Source organism: Eretmochelys imbricata, chromosome 5 (assembly GCF_965152235.1).
Source record: "Eretmochelys imbricata isolate rEreImb1 chromosome 5, rEreImb1.hap1, whole genome shotgun sequence".
Taxonomy (NCBI): domain Eukaryota; kingdom Metazoa; phylum Chordata; order Testudines; family Cheloniidae; genus Eretmochelys; species Eretmochelys imbricata.
The window spans coordinates 128,827,687-128,843,151 of record NC_135576.1 but is presented as its reverse complement, the minus strand read 5'-3'; the positions used below and the strand labels follow the sequence as shown (position 1 = coordinate 128,843,151).

The window sequence follows — 15,465 nt, the reverse complement described above, 5'->3', positions numbered from 1 at the left end:
AGGCATTTCAACGTCCCCAACAGTTATTTTCTGGTCTGGAAATAAAGTCCCTTCCTGCAGCTTTTGAAACAGACCAGAGTTCCTGAAGATGCGAACGTCATGTACCTTTCCCAGCCATCCCACGTTGATGTTGGTGAAACGTCCCTTGTGATCCACCAGAGCTTGCAGCACTATTGAAAAGTACGCCTTGCGGTTTATGTACTCGCCGGCTTGGTGCTCCAGTGCCAAGATAGGGATATGGGTTCCGTCTATGGCCCCACCACAGTTAGGGAATCCCATTGCAGCAAAGCCATCCACTATGACCTGCACATTTCACAGGGTCACTACCCTTGATATCAGCAGATCTTTGATTGCGTGGGCTACTTGCATCACAGCAGCCCCCACAGTAGATTTGCCCACTCCAAATTGATTCCCAACTGACCGGTAGCTGTCTGGCATTGCAAGCTTCCACAGGGCTATCGCCACTCACTTCTCACCTGTGAGGGCTGCTCTCATCTTGGTATTCATGCGCTTCAGGGCAGGGGAAAGCAAGTCGCAAAGTTCCATGAAAGTGCCCTTACGCATGCGAAAGTTTCGCAGCCACTGGGAATCGTCCCAGACCTGCAACACTATGCGGTCCCACCCATCTGTGCTTGTTTCCCAAGCCCAGAATCGGTGTTCCACAGCATGAACCTGCCCCATTAGCACCATGATGCATGCATTGGCAGGGCCCATGCTTTCAGAGAAATCTGTGTCCATGTCCTGATCACTCACGTGACCGCGCTGACGTCGCCTCCTCACCCGGTATCACTCTGCCAGGTTCTGGTGCTGCATATACTGCTGGATAATGCGTGTGGTGTTTAATGTGCTCCTAATTGCCAAAGTGAGCTGAGCGGCCTCCATGCTTGCCTTGGTATGGCGTCCACACAGAAAAAAGGTGCAGAACGATTGTCTGCCGTTGCTCTGACGGAGGGAGGGGCGACTGATGACATGGCTTACAGGGTTGGCTTCAGGGAGCTAAAATCAACAAAGGGGGTGGCTTTACATCAAGGAGTATTTCAGGCAGGACTTCACAGAGGGTTCCAATAGGAAATGGTGCACCTAAGTTATTGTTCTTATTGGAACAAGGAGGTTAGTCTGGCCTCTGATTGATACATGGCTAGATTTACCTCGCTGCACCTTTTCTGTGAGTGACTGCAGTGTGACCTAGAGGAATGAGTTCCCTAGACGGAGGGAGGGGGGAAGCAAATGAGTACAAAACAAATCTGGTCTATTTCTTGTTTGGTCCACTCCATCTATCTTTTACATCTTTGGCTGGCAGCAGATGGTGCAGAAGGACTGCATGCCATACATGCATCTCATGGCATACATGCCATACATGCATCTCATGGCTGCCCGGCAGAAGATGATGCAATAGGACTGCTAGCAAGCCGTATCGCCTGCCTGCTCACCATAAGACGGTTCAATAGGACTGACTGCAGGACTAAAGAGAATGACCTGGTCAAGTCACTCCAAATTTAGTCCCTGCACCCACGTCTGCCCAGGCGCTCCTGGCCGACGTGGCCAGGAGCACCTCGGACATGACAATGACGGCTACCAGTCGTACTGTACCGTCTGCTGCCACAAGGCAATAGGTTGCTGCTACTGTGTAGCAATGCAGTACCGCGTCTGCCAGCACCCAGGAGACATACGGTGATGGTTACCTGAGCGGGCTCCAGGCTTGCCATGGTATGGCGTCTGCACAGGTAACTCAGGAAAAAGGCGCGAAACGATTGTCTGCCCTTGCTTTCATGGAGGGAATGGGGGCCTGACGATATGTACTCAGAACCACCCGCGACAATGTTTTAGCCCCATCAGGCATTGGGATCTCAACCCAGAATTCCAATGGGCAGCAGAGACTGCGGGAACTGTGGGATAGCCACCCACAGTGCAACACTCCGGAAGTCGACTCTAGCCTCGGTACTGTGGAAGCACTCCGCCGAGTTAATGCACTTAGAGCATTTTCTGTGGGGACACACACACTCGAATATATAAAACCGATTTCTAAAAAACCGACTTCTATAAATTCGACCTAATTCCGTAGTGTAGACATACCCTAAAAAAAGTTTCCCTATTGCCTTATATATCCTTTGTCCTCTTCTGTACAGCCTCTCAAGCATCTGTCACTGCAGCAGCTGAACACCACAATAAAGGTGCCTGATACTATGGTGATGGGAGTCATCTGTGTACGTAGATAGATATCCAGATGTTTACTTTCAATATTTTTTCTATGTAAAGACTCCATAAAACAGTTATGTTGACAACTTTACAGAAAAGTATGTGTCTTTTGCACTGTTCACTTTCTGCTGCACAGGCCCCATCTTTCTGCAGAACCATTCTATAGGAAGAGCTGACAACAATTTTCCCAGCACTAGTTTTCCCCTCTTTGCTGGATGGTACAGAACAGAAAAGGATTATTTAGGTCTTGGTGAGAGCTGTCTAACATTAGTAAAGGGTAACTGGGCAGTGCACAAAACTGCGCACTCTCAAAATGAACTGCTGCCAAGAAGCGATGATACTGTATTAAAGCAACGTAAAAATTAGAGTATTAGAAAAGTTATAAAACCATGCTTGTTATATGCCCTCCAGAAAAATACTGTATTTCAAAGTGTGAGAGAGCAGTCAATTAAATCCATGTCATAAAGGCTGACAGCTCAGCATGATCCTAACCATAAATTAGTCTTCTCATAAAGTAGAGATCTGCCAATCCAGTGAAATATTAGAAGTCTGATGGAAGTAGTATATGTTCATTTTTCTAAATAGTTTTTAACAGATCTCCCTCATGACCCAAACCCCAGGATATACTGCCTTCATTGGTATAGCTGTGTCAAGGTTCCTTCCCCACTCTGAACTCTAGGGTGCAGATGTGGGGACCTGCATGAAAACCCCTCTAAGCTTATTTTTACCAGCTTAGGTTAAAACTTCCCCAAGGTACAAAAAGAAAAGGAATACTTGTGGCACCTCAGAGACTAACTAATTTATTTGAGCATAAGCTTTCGTGAGCTACAGCTCACTTCATCGGATGCATCCAATGAAGTGAGCTGTAGCTCATGAAAACTTATGCTCAAATAAATTGGTTAGTCTCTAAGGTGCCACAAGTACTCCTTTTCTTTTTGCGAATACAGACTAACACGGCTGTTACTCTGAAACCTGTCATTATCCAAGGTACAAACTATTTTACCTTTTGCCCCTGGACTTTACTGCTGCCACCACCAAGCGTCTAACAAATATATAACTGTGAAAGAGCCCGCTTGGGGGGATTTTGGGGGGAAAGATGTTTCCAAGCCCTACACTCCCTTTCCTGGGGAAGGCTTGATAAAAATCCTCACCAATTTGCATCGGTGAACACAGACCCAAACCCTTGGTTCTTAAGAACAATGAAAAAGCAATCAGGTTCTAAAAAGAAGAATTTTAATTGAAGAAAAAGTAAAAGAATCACCTCTGTAAAATAAGGATAGTAAATACTTTACAGGGTAATCAGATTCAAAACATAGAGAATCCCTCTAGGCAAAACCTTAAGTTACAAAAAGACACAAAAACAGGAATATACATTCCATTCAGCACAGTTATTTTATCAGCCATTTAAACAAAACAGAATCTAACGCATATCTAACTAGATTGCTTACTAACTTTTTACAGGAGTTCTGACCTGCATTCCTGCTCTGGTCGGGTAAAGGCAACACACAGACAGAGAGAACCCTTTGTTTTCCCCCTGCCCTCCAGTTTTTAAAGTATCTTGTCTCCTCATTGGTCATTTTGGTCAGGTGCCAGCGAGGTTATCTTAGCTTCTTAACCCTTTACAGGTGAAAGGGTTTTTTCCTCTGGCCAGGAGGGATTTAAAGGTGGTTAGCCTTCCCTTTATATTTATGACAAGCTGCAACTCTATCCCTTTTCCTTTTCTTCTGCAACTCTGAACTACTGCAACTTTTATCCCCCACCTGAATTTGCCCCCTTTTCTCCCCTCCCCTTAGCTAGCAGGATCCTGCATCACTCGAGAGCTCAGCTGGATGTTCCTCTGACTGAGTGGTCTAGCCCAGTTGTTTTGCCCAATGTGTCACAACAAGCTTCTTCCCAACTCAGTCTGGGTGGTCTGAATCCTGGTACGCACATGACAGGAGTCAGAAGACACCCAAATGAGACAGCGTGGAGCTGGAAGGCTCTGTAGAAAGTACCCAGGACTGCAAGATATGCAGACTACTGCTTCTACTACTCAGAGGCACTTCCACTACCGTAGTGATACCATGGTGGTGCATATCCTCCTTGCCTCCCACATGGGTCTGTCTTGACTTAGCTCAGCAGAGACTGCTCAACCACTCCAAATTATGGGTGCCTGGTCAGGTTGGTAGATGGAATAAATGTGGGTAATAACATGCATAAGAAAGTTTACTCCTGCCCATCAACAGAATCCATAGATTATAGTTTGTATTGACTTTGTCTGTACAAAGTGCAAGCTGGTCTCCATATTGGAAGAGAAGATTGAAGGTCTGGAGCAACAGATAACGACCCTGCGTTGCATACGAGAAACGGAGGATTTTCTGGACAAAAGTCAGGATATGCTTCTACGGGCACAAAGCTCTAAAAATTTAGAGCAGGTTGCACAGCGGAGCCAAGAGGCCAGTGAAGAAGCTTGGCAACATGTGACCTCCAGAAGAAGAAGGGGGAATGTCCGGGTTCCAGCAACGCGGACACAGGTAACTAACCGCTTTCATGTTCTCTCCACAGGTACCGTTGCGGAGAGTGGACCAGATGATATGTCTGGGGGGAGAAAGCAGAAGGAGACTCCGCTGGTTGGAAGGCATGAGATGCACTGTCCTGAGATGGGGGGTTCCACGACCACCACTCCCAAGAGAAGGAGGCGGGTGGTGGTGGTAGGGGACGCTCTCCTCAGGGGGACTGAGTCATCTATCTGCCGCCCTGACTGGGAAAACAGAGAAGTCTGCTGCTTGCCGGGGGCTAAGATTCGCGATGTGACGGAGAGACTGCCGAGACTCATCAAGCCCTCGGATCGCTGCCCCTTCCTGCTTCTCCACGTGGGCACCAATGATACTGCCAAGAATGACCTTGAGCGGAACACTGTGGACTACGTGGCTCTGGGAAGAAGGATAAAGGAGTTTGAGGCACAAGTGGTGTTCTTGTCCATCCTCCCCGTGGAAGGAAAAGGCCTGGATAGGGACCGTCGAATCGTGGAAGTCAACGAATGGCTACGCAGGTGGTGTCAGAGAAGGCTTTGGATTCTTTGACCATGCGATGGTCTTCCATGAAGGAGGAGTGCTGGGCAGAGACAGGCTCCACCTTACGAAGAGAGGGAAGAGCATCTTTGCGAGCAGGCTGGCTAACCTAGTGAAGAGGGCTTTAAACTAGGTTCACCGGGGGAAGGAGACCAAAGCTCTGAGGTAAGTGGGAAAGCGGGAGGAAGCACAGGCAGGAACGTCTGTGAGGGGAGGGCTCCTGCCTCATACTGAGAATGAGGGGCGATCAGCAGGTTATCTCAAGTGCTTATATATGAATGCACAAAGCCTTGGAAACAAGCAGGGAGAACTGGAGGTCCTGGTGATGTCAAGGAATTATGACGTGATTGGAATAACAGAGACTTGGTGGGATAATTCACATGACTGGAGTACTGTCATAGATGGTTATAAACTGTTCAGGAAGGACAGGCAGGGCAGAAAAGGTGGGGGAGTAGCACTGTATGTAAGGGAGCAGTATGACTGCTCAAAGCTCCGGTATGAAACTGCAGAAAAACCTGAGTGTCTCTGGATTAAGTTTAGAAGTGTGAGCAACAAGAGTGATGTAGTGGTGGGAGTCTGCTATAGACCACCAGACCAGGTGGATGAGGCTTTCTTCTGGCAGCTCACAGAAGCTACTAGATCGCACGCCCTGGTTCTCATGGGTGACTTTAATTTTCCTGATATCTGCTGGGAGAGCACTACAGCGGTGCACAGACAATCCAGGAAGTTTTTGGAAAGCGTAGGGGACAATTTCCTGGTGCAAGTGCTAGAGGAGCCAACTGGGGGAGAGCTTTTCTTGACCTGCTGCTCACAAACCGGGAAGAATTAGTAGGGGAAGCAAAAGTGGATGGGAATCTGGGAGGCAGTGACCATGAGTTGGTTGAGTTCAGGATCCTGACACAGGGAAGAAAGGTAAGCAGCAGAATACGGACCCTGGACTTCAGGAAAGCAGACCTCGACTCCCTCAGGGAACAGATGGGTAGGATCCCCTGGGGGACTAACATGAAGGGGAAAGGAGTCCAGGAGAGCTGGCTGTATTTCAAGGAATCCCTGTTAAGGTTACAGAGACAAACTATCCCGATGTGTCGAAAGAATAGTAAATATGGCAGGCGACAAGCTTGGCTTAACGGTGAAATCCTAGCGGATCTTAAACATAAAAAAGAAGCTTACAAGAAGTGGAAGGTAGGACATATGACCAGGGAAGAGTATAAAAATATTGCTCAGCATGTAGGAATGAAATCAGGAGGGCCAAATCGCACCTGAAGCTGCAGCTAGCGAGAGATGTCAAGAGTAACATGAAGGGTTTCTTCAGGTATGTTGGCAACAAGAAGAAAGCCAAGGAAAGTGTGGGCCCCTTAATGAAGGAGGGAGGCAACCTAGTGACAGAGGATGTGGAAAAAGCTAATGTACTCAATGCTTTTTTTGCCTCTGTCTTCACTAACAAGGTCAGCTCCCAGACTGCTGCGCTGGGCATCACAACATGGGGAATAGATGGCCAGCCCTCTGTGGAGAAAGAGGTGGTTAGGGACTATTTAGAAAAGCTGGACATGTACAAGTCCATGGGGCCGGACGAGTTGCATCCGAGAGTGCTAAAGGAATTGGCGGCTGTGATTGCAGAGCCATTGGCCATTATCTTTGAAAACTCGTGGCGAACGGGGGAAGTCCCAGATGACTGGAAAAAGGCTAATGTAGTGCCAATCTTTAAAAAAGGGAAGAAGGAGGATCCTGGTAACTACAGGCCAGTCAGCCTCACCTCAGTCCCCAGAAAAATCATGGAGCAGGTCTTCAAAGAATCAATCCTGAAGCACTTACATGAAAGGAAAGTGATGAGGAACAGTCATCATGGATTCACCAAGGGAAGGTCATGCCTGACTAATCTAATCGCCTTCTATGATGAGATTACTGGTTCTGTGGATGAAGGGAAAGCAGTGGATGTATTGTTTCTTGACTTTAGCAAAGCTTTTGACACAGTCTCCCACAGTATTCTTGTCAGGAAGTTAAAGAAGTATGGGCTGGATGAATGGACTATAAGGTGGACAGAAAGTTGGCTAGATTGTCTGGCTCAACGGGTAGTGATCCATGGCTCCATGTCTAGTTGGCAGCCGGTGTCAAGTGGAGTGCCCCAGGGGTCGGTCCTGGGGCCGGTTTTGTTCAATATCTTCATAAATGATCTGGAGGATGGTGTGGATTGCACTCTCAGCAAATTTGTGGATGATACTAAACTGGGAGGAGTGGTAGATACGCTGGAGGGCAGGGATAGGATACAGAGGGACCTAGACAAATTGGAGGATTGGGCCAAAAGAAATCTGATGAGATTCAATAAGGATAAGTGCAGGGTCCTGCACTTAGGACGGAAGAACCCAATGCACAGCTACAGACTAGGGACCGAATGGCTAGGCAGCAGTTCTGCGGAAAAGGACCTAGGGGTGACAGTGGACGAGAAGCTGGATATGAGTCAGCAGTGTGCCCTTGTTGCCAAGAAGGCCAATGGCATTTTGGGATGTATAAGTAGGGGCATAGTGAGCAGATCGAGGGACGTGATCGTCCCCCTCTATTCAACATTGGTGAGGCCTCATCTGGAGTACTGTGTCCAGTTTTGGGCCCCACACTACAAGAAGGATGTGGATAAATTGGAGAGAGTCCAGCGAAGGGCAACAAAAATGATTAGGGGTCTGGAACACATGACTTATGAGGAGAGGCTGAGGGAACTGGGATTGTTTAGTCTGCAGAAGAGAAGAATGAGGGGGGATTTGATAGCTGCTTTCAACTACCTGAGAGGTGGTTCCAGAGAGGATGGTTCTAGACTATTCTCAGTGATAGAAGAGGACAGGACAAGGAGTAATGGTCTCAAGTTGCAGTGGGGGAGGTTTAGGTTTGATATTAGGAAAAACTTTTTCACTAGGAGGGTGGTGAAACACTGGAATGCGTTACCTAGGGAGGTGGTAGACTCTCCTTCCTTAGAAGTTTTTAAGGTCAGGCTTGACAAAGCCCTGGCTGGGATGATGTGATTGGTCCTGTGTTGAGCAGGGGGTTGGACTAGATGACCTCCTGAGGTCCCTTCCAACCCTGATATTCTATGACTCAGATTCTGAGTGGACAGTGAATGACATTCCCCTCAGTTTTTAACTACATGGATCTTGATATTCTTCTGAACAGAAAATCATTTAAGATGGCCAGGTAGCTCTAAGATACACTGTCTTTTTATATTGGTGACAAAATATCAAGCCAAATCCTTCCCCTCCCGCCCCCCTCAAATCTTGATTGTTTGTATGGGCCACAAAATACATGAATGTACTATTCTTTAAGACAAAGTCCAGTTAATAACTTCAGACAAGTCCTGCTCCCATCGCAATCAACAGCAAAACTCCTACTGATTTCAGGGGGGAAAAGAATGGGCCACAGCAGCATATTTCCACTCTGGCAATTGATTAAAAATGGCAGGTGCCATATTCATCGTTACTCAGCAACTCCAGAACAAATATACTCAGTTTATAAATAAATGTTATTCCCCAACTGCCCAGCCAAGGAAACTCAGCTAAAATAGAAGAATAAGCTAGGTTTCTCCCTTCTTACACATAACCAATAAAATATTCTGTAGGCAAAATTAGACCTCAGTTACATCTGTACATTTCTACTGTGTTCATTGGCTTGTACAAATGTAACTGATTCTAAATTTAATACGGGATTTTGTTAATATATAGACTGAACAGAATCTGCAGCTCTCTCAATTCTAGCTGTTTGTGCTAACTGAAGTAAAAAGTAGCAGAAATTTGACACTAAACTTAGGGCATGTCTACACTTACCGGGGATCGACGCTGTGGCGATCAATGCACTGGGGATCGATTTAGTGGGTCTAGTGAAGACCTGCTAAATAGACCGCAGATCGCTTTCCCGTCAACTCTGGTACTCCACCAGAATGAGAAGCGTAAGGTAAGTCAACAGGAAAGTGTCTCCCATAGAGCCAGTGCGTGTAGATGCCGCAGTAAGTTGACCTAAGCTTCGTCAACTCCAGCTACATTATTCTCGTAGCTGGAGTTGCGTAAATTTACCCCCGTAGTGTAGACAAGGCCTTAGCTAATCCAACTGAATAAACAAAAGACAAGACCTGTTCAGTAAGAAGATAATTGTTGTTTCTTGTTTGTTAATTTTGTTTTACAGTCAATTCTCAGAGTCCCACACTGAGACCAGGTGAAGATTATTTATGGCTGAATGCTTCCGATGTCTATTAAACACAAAAAGGTTTAAATGAGATTGTCAAAGGAATCTACATGAGTTAGGTGACCAACTCAATGGTAATTATGCATTTAACTACTTTAGGCCCCTTTAAAAAAGCCCAGCCTTTATTTTTTAAAACAGAGGCATTTTCCGTTCCCAATGTTCTCCTGCCAATACATTTGATATAGCATTGTGAAAACTTTCACTTAACATAATCTCAAAATTTAATCCTTTGGAAGGGCTAAAAATGGCAATGCCCTTTATTAGAAATAAACTGATTAAGAGCAACTTTTAATGGATGGGGTGGTATTTATACATGTACTGACTGACAAAAATAGACAAATGCTGATTTTGATATCCCATACTTATAAACTGAAAAACACAAATACAGTTTTGTATCAAATAAAGATGAACCTTTCCAATACTTTTCCCATCAAGACTAGAAAAACAGTATCTAAGCTAAATAGTAAATATAGAAAGCACAGAACTACTCAGACACACAGTAATATCTGATTGCCTTCTATTTGTATAATACTTAAAACTCAAAAAGATCTCAAAACAATTTCAAAGTAGGATTCACCTTGCCTCTAAATGAAATACAGCCACTGTGGGGGAGAAACAAGAACTGTTTCATCGCTCATAGCAACACTGCACTACACTTTATGGAAGTATGACAGACTGTGAGTAGCCTAAATCTGACTCACCCACTCTGTGCAACTTGCAAGCATCCCACATGGCCAAACAGAAGAGAGAATTGGTTAAGGACTGGATGATTAAAGTACTAACAAGGTGATTCAGCTCATCAGCGGAGGACACTTAAAAGACGGACAGAAGAGGGGGAGGGAGGGGAAGGCTGGGCCAGAGAAGCCCAAGGTCTAAGAGATTCCCTGCCCCCATCCTGTTGTGAGGGACAAGTGTAACCCACATGCCTAATAGGGAGATATCTTTAAGAATATAAAGGGAAGAAAGGGGGAGGAATGAGTTGTGTCTGGGTCATTGCTCTGCAGATGCACAATTAACATTTAACCCCCAGACATTTCTGGAATTGGCTGTGGTAGTTTTGGGCATGCTGTATAGCAGGGGTTCTCAACCTTTTTCTTTCTGAGGCTCCCCCAACGTGCCATAAAAACTCCAGGGCCCAGTGGGGCACTCAGGGCTATGTGCCAGGGGGTCCCTCAGGCATAGGCATAGTCTGACTTCTATTTGGGGGATCAGGGGCCAGCGGGACTTGGGCCAAAACTGCCCAGCGCGGTCCAGGGAGGGACCACCACCTCCGCCCCCGACTCACCTCAGCAGACATCTAGCCTGTCTGGGTTGCAGGGTAGGGGGGCACAACCAAAAATTATCAAAGGGACAGGGTGCTCAGCTCAAAAAGTTTGAAAACCGCTCAGGGTGCAGACACAGGGTAGCTAAGGGCTGTGTACAGGCAGGGGGGTAGCTCAGTCTACAAGGAGAGGGTAGCTAGGGCTGTGTGCCAGGAGGGCCCCCACCTGCACTCCCTGCTCCCCGACGGCTCTGCCGGGAAATAGGCTGCTTTCCTCTAACTCTGAAGCATTGTGCAGCAGGTTAGTGATATTGTTAGCTTTCTGATGGGGAAGCAGGGGCAGTGTTAGTTACATAAAGAGGAAATTGACTCTCAGACTGTACAGAGTTGAGGAACAAAAGACAGGTGAACTAAACCTAAAGCTTTTGGAACTCTGAGTTACTACTACTTCTGTTTTTGTGGGGACTACCTTATTTAGATTTAATGTGGGTTTTTAGATTTATGTACAACCGTGAAGATAATGTACGTGGATTATGAAGTAGCCTTGTTATTTAGTAGAAATTAAGTTATTTTATTATGTTTCTTTATCATTCTAAAATTTTATTAAATTGGCACATAAATATTAAGTTAATTGTTCTTTTTGGACTTGATTGTGAGGACACTGACCCTCTGCAATCCTTGCTGACAATCCTCAGTGACTAAATTCTGAACTCCATGTGCTTTTCTAGGAGTTGGGTAGAAGCACTAGGAGAGGCATGGTTAAGTAAACTCTAGCCCACCCAAAGGTTTTGAACACTTTTATAGCACATTGTAAATAAAGCACACAGTGCTGAACCTATGCAGGAGTGTAACAAGACTGTTTGCAGTGAGGAATCCAGGGTGAGGTAGTTTAGTGCTGACAGGAAGGGATTTCAGTAAGCAGAACGTAGTTATCCAATAGATTTTAGACAGGGTATAAGAGCTAATCCCCTAACTCATGAAGAAAGGGCCATGAAATGTTTAGTGGGCATAAGTAATTACAATGGTTTTAATGTCATATTCCTAAAAAGCTCCTTCAGCAGCACAGCATTCCATAAAAATGCTGGCTTTCTGGTCTGCTAATGGCTTCAAGAACAACTACTGTACTTACTAAAGCATGAAGACTGTTCCATAGTAGATTGATTTTCCTTGAATGTCTCCAAACCCAATATAAATCAGACCCAGTTGGCTTAACTGATGAAATCACAATCTTTAGGTAGTTGGGTTAAAGTTTTTGAGTAATAAAAAAAATACACCTTCCATTTCAGCATTGAATACTAATACCAGCAACAACAGCCACAGAGTGCTCTTAAAAATGAGCATATGCAGGACTAAGGCAAGTTATAGGCCCCATCTAAAGTTCTGATCTATGGCTGCTTTCCTAGCATATGAACTCTGCAACAATTACTTCCTTTGTTGGTGAGGTAAGGGATAAGGTACAAAAAGAGAGAGAAGTAGTCAACATACTGTGGATAAAGTGCAACTAGAAACATGTCTGTTGATATTTATTCATGTTTCAGTGCCGTGCAGGAGGTTGCATCCATTTTTACTCTTTAAAGGTTCAGCTCATTTCCTAGATTAACTTCCGACACTACTGAGTCCTCAGAATGCATTAAGTGTAGAAATACAAATCAGAATTTGCTCACTTAAATGTATGCTGAAGATAACTTGAACCAGAAAAATCAAAGGCTTATCAGAAATTGCTGCACTGAATGATGCAATTACTGCAAATTCCCTGTTCTGACTCCAAACACTAAATATAGTCCAGCTCAGGCAGGGGCTTTAAAAAGAAATCTTCCTTCTAAATTAATATTTAATGACATACAAGGAGGCAAAGCCGGGAACTCCCACACTATTTATGGATTTTCTGCTCGCCTTGCTCTCACACATCCCCACAGTTAATATTCTTCACCAAATCTTTCACCCTACAATGCCTCGCTTGCCTATTTCCACTGAAAATAGGGTATATAGTATGGAGGTGAACTTAAAAAATAAAAATATTATGCTGGCAAAAAATGTGAAAAGAAAACCACTCTTTTCTTGTAAAAGTATATCACCCATTTACACTGAATACTTGTGTGACCGGGTGCCTGGATGCACCACACTTTGAATGCTATATTCTGGGCAGACTGCAAAGAATAGGGCAGACAAATCCCAAAACTGGTGGTTTATTCTATAATTAGATTCACCAGGCCAATAACAAAACAGCTTCTGTAATATCACACTGGTTACCAAGAAGCCAAATACAGTCTCCTTTAAGCGTTCCAGCCCGCGACTCCCATCTAGACAGCCAATTCTAAAATAGTAAGAGGTTATTGAAAATCTGATTCACCATATATGAGTCTGATTCACCAGTCTCAAAGGACCAGACGATGATCACCAGGTCAATAGGAGTCTCAGATCTTACCCAATAATCATACAGATGCCAATCTTTTAGTAACTAAAAACACTCAAGGTTTAACAATAAAAAAGAAAAAGAAAGAAGAAAGTTGCTGTAGTTAAAAGATCAATATACACACAGATATGTGTAAAGGCCGTAGGTCAGTTTCACAGCAGAGATGGTGAGGCTGCTGATTTGTAAAAGTCTTTCTGGAATCAATTTTAAAGGTTATAGTCCAAACAGTTCAGGCATTGAGAGCCTCTTCAAGTTCTTCCATGAGAATTTCAGGGTAATCCAGGTTAAACTGGAAACCTCAGTTTTTAAGGTTTAGGCCTTCCCTGTTAAAGTTTAAGCAGACAGGAGATAAAAAGGATCAGTCCTGAAGCTTTCTTTATAGTTTCCTAGCCAGCTGATAAGTCTCTTGACAGGAATTCTCAAGCTGGACCTCCCCGCACCCGCAACGAAGAATGGGCAGTGCAGATTGTTGTTTTGAAATGAATCTGTTTCCTATCATACACAGGTAGACTACCTGCATCCAAAAACAACGAGGAGTCCTTGTGGCACTTAGAGACTAACAAATTTATTTGGGCATAAGCTTTCGTGGGCTACAACCGACTTCATCGGATGCATGAAGTGAAAATACAGGAGCAGGTATAAATACGTGGAAGGATGGGGGGTTGCTATACCAAGTGTGAGATCAGTCTAACAAGATAAATCAATTAACAGCAGGATACCAAGGGAGGAAAAATAACTTTTGAAGTGGTAAAAGAGTGGCCCATTACAGACAGTTGACAAGAAGGTGTGAGTAACAGTAGGGGGAAATTAGTATTGGGGAAATTAAGTTTAGGTTTTGTAATGACCCAACCACTCCCAGTCTCTATTTAGGCCTAATCTGATGGTATCCAGTTTGCAAATTAATTCCAGTTCTGCAGCTTCACGGTGGAGTCTGTTTTTGAAGTTTTGTTGTTGCCACTTTTAGGTCTGTTATTGAGCGACCAGGGAGATTGAAGTGTTCTCCTACTGGTTTTTGAATGTTATGATTCCTGATGTCAGAAAATAACAGAATGCCCCCAGCCGTCACCTACAACCAACAAGTAAAACCTCTCCAGTGCATCATCAAGGATCTACCACCTTTCCTGAAGGACAATCCCTCACTCTCACAGACCTTGGGAGACAGGCCAGTCCTCGCTTACAGACAGCCCCGCAACCTGAAGCAAATACTCATCAGCAACTACACACCACACAACAAAAACACCAACCCAGGAACCAAATCCTGCTACAAACCCCGGTGCCAACTCTGTCCACATATATATTCAAGGGACACCATCATAGGACCTAACCACATCAGCCACACCATCAAGGGCTCGTTCACCTGCAACATCTACCAATGTGATATATGCCATCATGTGTCAGCAATGCCCCTCTGCCATTTACATTGGCCAAACCGGACAGTCTCTACGCAAAAGAATAAATGGACACAAATCATACATCAGGAATCATAACAATAAACAATAAATAAATTTGTTAGTCTCTAAGGTGCCACAAGGACTCCTTGTTGTTTTTGCTGATACAGACTAACACGGCTACCACTCTGATACCTGTATCCAGTCACATATGGCAATTAGCCTTGAAAACTATCAAGGCAGTTTACAGGTGGTTTACTATGTGGAATTTCAACTTTCAAAGAGAGATTAGGACAATAATATTATTACACCACAAGTCCCATCTAAATGATAATATCCCCTTTTGATCTCTAATAGAATAATGAAGCATTATGAGACAGGAACAGGATTAGCATCTACAAGTTAATTAGATAACACTGTTAAACTTCTAACAAGATACAGGTAAACAGACAAATACACTTAGGACCTACCCTTGATTCTATTCCTACAAATAAATGGGTTAATGATTGCTGGTCTAGGACATCTCTTTGAAATTCACATACAAGTAGATTGTCTTGATAACTCAACAAGAGGCATTGAAATGTAATTGGTCAATTTGGGAATGACTCGTCTGTCAGTATCACAACTTGGCAGACCCCAGGTCACATTTCATTCTTTAAACTAAAAGACAGCTGGCACTAGACACGTTTCCATAGGAATTGTAAAAATTCACAGTTTGCATTAATATAGGTCTTGATCACAAGATAAAAAGAGGCTGCAGAACAATGTAAACTTATTGAAGCAAGAACATGCTGTTCTCCTCTGAACGATTTTACTGTGAAATAGACGATGCAAGGCAAACAGCTAACGGCAAACAACAACTGCTAGTTTGTGTCTATTTTGTTGTCTTCCTTTCATCACTGGTTTTCTTTTGACATTTCTGTTCTCCTGGTTTCTCTC

General features: G+C 44.4%; 1 protein-coding gene across 8 annotated transcripts in view; it reads right to left on the bottom strand.

The window, feature by feature from the left end:
* The window catches only part of PIGG (phosphatidylinositol glycan anchor biosynthesis class G (EMM blood group)), a 165,589-nt gene that overhangs the window by 22,680 nt on the left and 127,444 nt on the right, over positions 1-15,465 (bottom strand). Inside the window, exon 13 of one of the 8 annotated variants that reach the window (XM_077817891.1) lies at positions 912-996. The exons of 6 other annotated variants lie outside the window; for them this stretch is intronic. In XM_077817891.1, the coding sequence (XP_077674017.1) occupies positions 975-996 (22 nt within the window). In that variant the 3' untranslated portion in view covers positions 912-974. Of the gene's footprint in view, positions 1-911; positions 997-12,940; positions 13,462-15,465 lie in introns of those variants that run through there. One more of the 8 variants, XM_077817890.1, reaches the window with a different exon arrangement.